This window comes from Pterocles gutturalis, unplaced genomic scaffold (assembly GCF_000699245.1).
Source record: "Pterocles gutturalis isolate BGI_N339 unplaced genomic scaffold, ASM69924v1 scaffold8034, whole genome shotgun sequence".
In the NCBI taxonomy this organism is placed as follows: Eukaryota; Metazoa; Chordata; class Aves; order Pterocliformes; family Pteroclidae; genus Pterocles; species Pterocles gutturalis.
Window position 1 is genome coordinate 94,572 of NW_010133193.1, and position 7,634 is coordinate 102,205.

At 40.2% G+C, this 7,634-nt stretch overlaps 1 protein-coding gene across 1 annotated transcript in view; it reads left to right on the forward strand.

The window, feature by feature from the left end:
• LOC104467375 (engulfment and cell motility protein 1-like) overlaps positions 1-7,349 on the forward strand; it is a 92,312-nt gene extending 84,963 nt beyond the window's left edge. The window contains exons 6-7 of the mRNA XM_010081133.1: positions 1,690-1,767; positions 6,011-7,349. Coding sequence (XP_010079435.1) covers positions 1,690-1,767; positions 6,011-6,211 — 279 coding nt within the window. The 3' untranslated portion in view covers positions 6,212-7,349. The remainder of the gene's footprint in view (positions 1-1,689; positions 1,768-6,010) is intronic.
• The last annotated feature ends 285 nt before the right edge of the window (positions 7,350-7,634 follow it).

Consider the following 7,634-nt stretch of genomic DNA (forward strand, 5'->3'; position numbering starts at 1 on the left):
AAGGAGGAAAGCAAAACGAAAAGGGAAGGAGCAGGTTGGAAAGAATGGGAGAAAAAAAATGACCAGAGAGAAAGAGAAACCAGTGAAAAGACTGGAGTGGAAAATTACTTTAAGAAAGGTTGAGAAGTAGGACAGAAAAGGGAGGAGAAAACCTTCCCTTTCTTTGAGCTGAACAAAAATTTCAATCCCTTGGAATTTCCCGAAGGACAAATAGACAGGGGCAGGCCTATGGGTTTGTTGTTGACCTTCATGAAATTCAAGAGAGCAGTACAAACCCTTTTCTCAGTTGTATGTTTTATTTTCCCAACCTCAGTTGCGTGACTTGGCATGTTCCGTCAGTAATTTATAACACTCTGTGAGGAGATGATGCCAGGTTTGTGTGGGCAGAGGTAAATTTGTTTCTGTAATGAGGGACATCACTCTCAGTAAGGTGTGGCTGGGAGACATTCCTAAAACACAAAAAGGTTACATGAGCTGTGAGCCATTTGTTCGCTAAGTGCACCAGCTTCCGCGGGGATTTAACACAGACTTGTCTCCTGTGGCTTGGCAATACAGCAAGTTGGACCTAACAGCTAAACTCAAGGAAACCAAGAGCATTTCCCAAGAGAAGCCTCATCTCTGGTCACCCAAGCTTATCCCTAAGGATTGCAAGTTTTGTGATTCAGGCTCTGCTCTTCATTACACAAATTCAAAAATGCAGTAACCCTTACTGAAACCCAGAGACCTGTGTCTGCTTCAGACCAGGAGATCTGGAGCAGGTATCTAGAGCAATGTATGTGCTGCAGTCACCGCAGTCAATTCTTCCACTTTAAAACCTAGTGTAGCAGATTTAAGAAGCTGTGCTCTTGTCTCTTTTTCCACAGAGTTATTATATCCGTATCATCTAGCTTAGAGGTTGTGAAATGCTTGTGATGGCACTTGTGGTGATGTGTGCAGTAAACCGTGATAACACAACATCTTTACGTGCTCACTGCTGGCCAGTGGAAGTTCATGATTTATGCAGATTGGTTGGGTTTCCCCATAGGAACCCAGGTCCAGGTGACTTTTAGGGAAGGTCAGTGCTTAATGAATTCACTTTGGCACCTTTGAAATTCCAGCTTCAATGCTGAGGAGAAAAAAGATTTTTTTTTTTTTTTTTTTTTCCCCAAGACTCATTTGCGTCTTTATGACTAAGTAACCCAGACGGTTCAGGTTGACTGAAGCTTCTGATTCTGGTTCAGGTAAAGACAAAGTGACAGAAATCTCTTGAGAATGAATAATTTAATAAATTTCCAGTAGTGAAAAGAGCATGAATATATACCAAGAGATTAACTGTCCTGGCAAGATTTTTGACACAAGGAATCAAACCTTGCAGAACTTTGCAAGTTTAATCTATACAAATGGAAAAAACTGAGTTTTCTTGAAGAGTTTGTTGCAAGTGTACTATTGTGGGTTATATTGATTTTAGTCCTTGCCATTGCCTAGCTCAAATCTAAACTCAAATGCCAAAATAATCCATGGCCAAGTGAGCTACAGACAGCACTGAGGGAGGTGAGTTTGTTTTGAGTGAAGTATCTGTGGTCGGATTCTTGCTAAGAGAGTACCAGAACCTAACTTTCTACTTGTTTTGGGGAATAAGTGGTAGGACAGACCTGAATGTATTAATGCCTCCCTCATGCAGCATGAATATGTTTTTTTGTATTGTTCCAGGAGGTGCTAGAGCTTGCTTTCTCTATATTGTATGACTCAAGTGGCCAGTTGAATTTCATTGCTCCAGACAAGCATGAGGTAAGTCAAGTTCAGAGTACAGAAACTTCTTTGCAGCCCTCTTGGTTGCTTTATAGCAGCTGCCAGCTTTGTAAGAACATGAGAACAGTGATCCTGGCACAGAGTGCAGGTCCGTCTAAACCTATGTCATGTCTCACAACAAACTGAAAGGAGAGGGATGAGCATGGGAACAAGATCTTCTGCAGTTTTCATGCATATCCTGAGCCACAGAAGGAACATCTTTTGTGTTTGTACGTGACAAATTGTACACATCATTGTTTGGTCTCAATTTCAGACAGAGGCATCTGTTCTCTGAAGTAGCATATCCACTTATTCTTAGTTTCACATTGCTTAAGACTATTCATGACAGGTGATCATAGAAGGTCCTCTCTATTGCATGTCCATGGGGCTTTGGTTTGCAGTGGGTCTCACTTCTGTGAAGACAGTGTAAATACCAATGGCAAAGCAGAATGACAGCCTCTTCCCTGCTTTCTCATCTTACTTGAAAACACAAGGAAACAGACAACATCATTGCCTTGTGGAAGGCAATGGAACTAATGTACCTAATTAAGTGGAAGCATTGGATGTCTTTCTCTCAAAGAACTTCCAAGTAAAGATTTAGCAGAATGCGCTATGTTAAAAAATAAATAAGGTATAAAGTTTTTCCTTCTTATTTCTAAAGCAACAAGAGCTAGTATTCCATTTGCACACTTATTTTGTAGTATCATGTTTGATCTCAGTTCAGGACGCTGTGTTAAGATGATGAAACATGGAAGATTGCATTAAGCTGTGTTATACTGTAGTGTTATTGAAGTGCGTGAAATTGCATTACAAGTGAAGCGTATTTAGCTACACAGCTTCAAAATTTGCAATTCTGGATTAAAACCTTCAAATTAATGTTAATTGTAGGAGAGGAAATCAAGTTATGCTCATTTGGGCTTTCCTGAGAATCAGTATTTGTTGTTTTCAAGTATATTCATTCCAGATAAATATTTGCTGGTCAGTTTTGATCTAAGAGAAAGCAGCAATATGATCCCAGGCATAATGTGCCATTAGGGCTGTAGGTCTACGCAGGGCATCATTGTCTTCATCCTCTGAACTGAACATATGTTAGATGCTTTCTGATGGAAATTCTCCAGAAACTGAATTCTAGTCTTGTTTCAGCTCATAAAAGCAAATGGTCATGAAAATGGACAAATTTTTCAGCCACTTGTGTCTGAAATAGAGCCTACGGCTACAAGTCTATTTTAATGGTCTGAATGTTCAAAAACTGCTGCTGCACCCCGCTGACGGGCAGTAAGATTGTGAGATGCACTAACCCAATGCTCGTGATGGTGTTAGCACACCTGTTATCCTTATTTCTCTTTTTGATCTCATGCAGCTTCTTTGAAACAAAATTAATATGTTCAAAAAAAAAGGGCCAGAGGCAGCAGTCTCTGCTGCTACTTGGCAGTTCCCAAGTGGATGCTTTCAAAAGGGCATCTCCCTTCGTCTGTACTTTTCCATAGCCTGCAGAGGAGTGAGTTGTAATTAAAGCAAAAAGTGCAAATGTTCAGAGGAAGCACCCACAAGGAAAGACGAGTAGCATGTTCTGAAGCCCATGACTCTTCACTGAGGTCACCGGGTGCTTGTAGCTGGTTTAGCAACGTTGTCAGCTTGGGAGATTTGGTGGGTGACATGTCAAGATTTAGAAAGCTTTGTGTGAAGCACCAGGAACGAAGTTAGTACATAACAATTTCAGGTCAGACTTATAGGGTTTTTTTCAAGCACTGCTACAGTTCTCGTGATTATAAAGTGAGGTCTGGATGTGGGAACTGAGTGTGTCCTAAAACAAAAAACTGAACGAGGATCATAGGATTATTCAGGTCGTAAGGGAGCTTGGGGCTGACCTCCTTGGGGCTGATCATCCATCCAGATGGATGAAGCCTGCACAATCTTTCTGGTTGTTTGGTTCTGCTAACTTGACTCCCAAAGTATTTCTTTAATAACATCTCATTATTAAACCAATATCATTGAGATTTGGACCTCACTCTTATACACTTCAGTCTGGCAATACCCTTAGCCATCTGTTGGAAATTATAGCTAGCCAGAGGATTCAGCACTGTGAGATCACTTCATCATATTTGTTTTTCATTTAAATACTAATAGCTGGTTTCAGCTGCGGAGCAAAAAGGTGGATTAATCTTATCCTTGATTTTTGACAGAGGAGCTCGTGAGGGAGGCTATAATTAGGTTTCATTGGAGTTTCGTGAAAATGAATCGGTAGTAAATTAATTTTTCAGTGGCTCTTAGTCTGTTTTGCATATTAAAAAAAAAAACAACTTCTGAATGAATGCCTTGGTTTTCCACCATCTCATTAGGATTTCTCTCTGCTCAAAATGTACAGGAGTTTAATTAGATACACTTGCCAGTACGGAGATAAGAGAGGAAACCTCTTTTCCAGGCCATTGCACTCATCTCAGTTGTGGCCAGAATTTGATTTCTGTGGGCCCTGGATGAGTTATATCTGGAAGAGGAGAGAACTGCAGTTCTGTTTTCTGCCTCACTGGGATTCCTCCCCAGAGAAAGTGCTGGCCCTACTCACTGATCAGGTGATGGACGATTGACATCAGGGGCTGCATCTGTTGAATGGATGCTCTGTGTTTCTATAACCTGAGCAGAGCTTCCTTTTGCCTTTCTGTTCTTTTCCTCAAAGTGAATTCTGGGAAAAACTTTCCCAAAGAAAGCTTTCAAGTCGATCATAAAAAATTATAGGCTGTTCAAAAATAATTACATTTCTAGGATAGCTTATTTCTTTTCCTGATCTTCTGCGTACACTCCACAAAAACTACATGCTTTGAAAGTCTCCAGTGATAACTCTGAGAGCCTAGAATAGGCAGGCTGCATTGTTTCTTTAGTACTTGTTAGCAGGAGAACCTGAACCCTAAGGTCTGTTTTGTATAGCTTATCTCATATTAAAGCTGCAGCTTGGCTTACCAACACCCTGGGTGAAATCCTAGCTCTGCTCCTGTTTTGTTACTGACTTAAATCAAATTTTACTTTGGATATCGAAGTGTGTTAACCAGCCTATTTGAAAAATTTCCTCTTTTTCTGGATGAAGACATACCCCAAGAGGGGGTTTTCTCTCTCTTCCTTAAAAATAATCCCCATTTCTGCTGTAGAATGAAGTCAACTGTAGCTATCTTTAAACTTGACGGTATCATGTATCAAATGGTCAGCTAAATTTAAAATCTGTTTTTTGGCATGAAATCTAGCAGAAGTATTTGTAAGATTAAAATGCAGTTATGGTTGATATAATTTTCTCCTGCAAACTAGGACACAAGTTCATGATTAAAATCTTGATTTTAAGATGATAGCATTTGAGTACTTCTCTTCATAGTTGAATAAATGACTTGTAGTAATAAAGTGACTTATTTGATAGAAGTTGACTCTAGATCACCATAATCCCTTGGCTTTGTTCTGTATTTAGAATGGGTGTTCAGCTCATGTTTATCTCAAGCTGACAGCTGTTGGGAAAGATGGCATCTCCTGTTAGGAAAAAGCTAACAAAAAGGAAGGGCTGTTAGAGGCTGGTTCAGCATTTGTGGCATTTAGAATTACAGCAGGTAGCTTGGCATTTAATTTTCATGAAAAGCATAGCATGGATTGTCTCTGTAGTTTTCACAATATGTTATTTTGTGTAAAATAGTGGTAAAGTAGGCATAGATATGGGAGAGCCTATCTTTGTGTAGGTCAATTGAACCGCTTAATCTATAGGAAAGCAAACTATGATAAAACTAGATAGTTGGTACATTTCTTACACAAAATGTTGAGAAGGATTTTGGGTGGGGTTCAGTTTACTTAACTTAGCTGTCTTGGAATTAAAAGTTTGGTGTAAGATAATGAGGCTTTCTCTAAGTCTCGGGGAAAGAGAAAGAGACGGGGGGCAGGAGACATCTCCAGAGGTTTATTGTCCTAAGTTAGGTATTGTTCTTTCTCTCGTAACTATTGAAGAATATTTAACAAGAAGTTTGGAGGAGATACCTAAAGATCAAACAACTAAATGTTATAATTTTTTCCCATTTTTAAGGAATTGTTTGTCCATTTTCCAAGCTGTTCAGTGGAACATGCCTTCTTCATTATATCAGCTAATAAAATGAATCAACCTCATTTTAGGTCTCTTTGTAAATCTCTGTGAGAGCAGTAACTGCAGAGGACCAGGACAGGCAAGCAGTTTGTATATGGAAGGTCTGTTAATGATAATTTTTGTCTTTTCCCTGTGCAGTATTGTGTATGGACCGACGGGCTGAATGCCCTCCTTGGGAAGGACATGTTGAGTGATCTAACGCGGAACGACTTGGACACGCTGCTCAGCATGGAGATAAAGCTACGCCTCCTCGACTTGGAAAACATACAGATCCCAGATGCTCCCCCACCTATCCCAAAGGAGCCCAGCAACTACAACTTTGTTTATGACTGTAACTGAGGCTGCCACCGAAACTTGCTTCAAAACTGGAAATATTGTAACCAGAGAGATATTAAAAAAAAAAAAAAAAAAAGAGGAGTGTGAGGAAAAAAAGAAACCCACTTGTGCACCTTGGATTTTGGCTTTGGGGAGGGGTGTAGAAACACTTGCATTCCTCCCTGGTCCCTGCATCCCTTCCTTCCCCATTCCCATCTTCCCCATTGCTCATCCAAATCCACATTGCTTTAATTAACTTGGAATTGCAGGCCGTTGGCCTTGCTTAAGGCAAAGACTGCCACTAAGAAGCACCCTCCCAAGGACTTTTTTTACATTTTTAATACTGGAATAGACATTCTTTAACTAAAGGACGATGTTATCAAACTGCATGCCTGTAAAACCCACTTGGCAGGGCAGAGGCTTTAACTGGAAGGAGGAGGGAGATAGGGAGCAGAAGCAGCTACTGTAAGCAGAAGATTTCCCCTGACACTCCCAAGAGTCTGCTCACAACTGAAATCCGATGCGATCAGGAAAATCGTTAACTGCTTCCCAGTGCTTGCACCATTCATCATTGTCATCATTCTTTTCCGCTGTTATCTTCGACTCATGCCACCAGCCTTCACCCAACTGATGGGCTCCCAGAATGGAAAGTCTACAGGTTTTTGCTGTACCATATGCTGCAGGGCTGCGACAGCTTTTAACTTCTTTTCCTCCCAGCTCTTAAAATAGCCCCACACGAGCAGATCACTTGCACAAACTGCGTGTTAAGCCACCAGTGTGTCCCATCCCTATAGCATTCCCTAAGCCTCAGTTGCCTCTCAAATTGGCTTGTCACTAGTCAAAGTGATTTTAATTTTCTAGGTCCAAAGTTCAACAGTAATTTCCACAGATTAATTACAACTGCCAAACATCCAGGTTTACGTTGTTGTCATTGCTACAGTGTTACAAATTTGCAAGGGATTTTTTTTTTGTTTGTACGGGTTCTAATTTTTTTATTTTATTTTGCCAAACAAATATATTTAATGAAGACTAATTTCATTGTGAGTACTTTTGGGGGACAAGATTTTTACTTAATTTCCATTTGGAACATTTGCCCTGAAGGGAAAAAAATAATATTTCCCTTCAACTTTGCTGTTGAATAAAAACCTGAGTTGTGATGATTCTGGGAACTTGGTTTTTCTTCTGAAGTTGTCTTTTATTCTTTATGGTTCCTAGCAGTTCTGAAGTGGTTGGTACAAAGAGGAGAGGGAAAGGTGGAACCTTTCTTATCTGCATCTGATTCAATTTACTTATTTGTTTGCTTGTGGTCACAAGGATGAGATGCATCCAGAGATCTCCATTGCCATGGGTACATGAGCCTTCCTGTGAGAAGGACCCTTTGTGAAACCCGAAGTCATGGTATATTGATGTGTTTGTGGTCAGCTTAAGGCTGCTGCCTTTAACATGG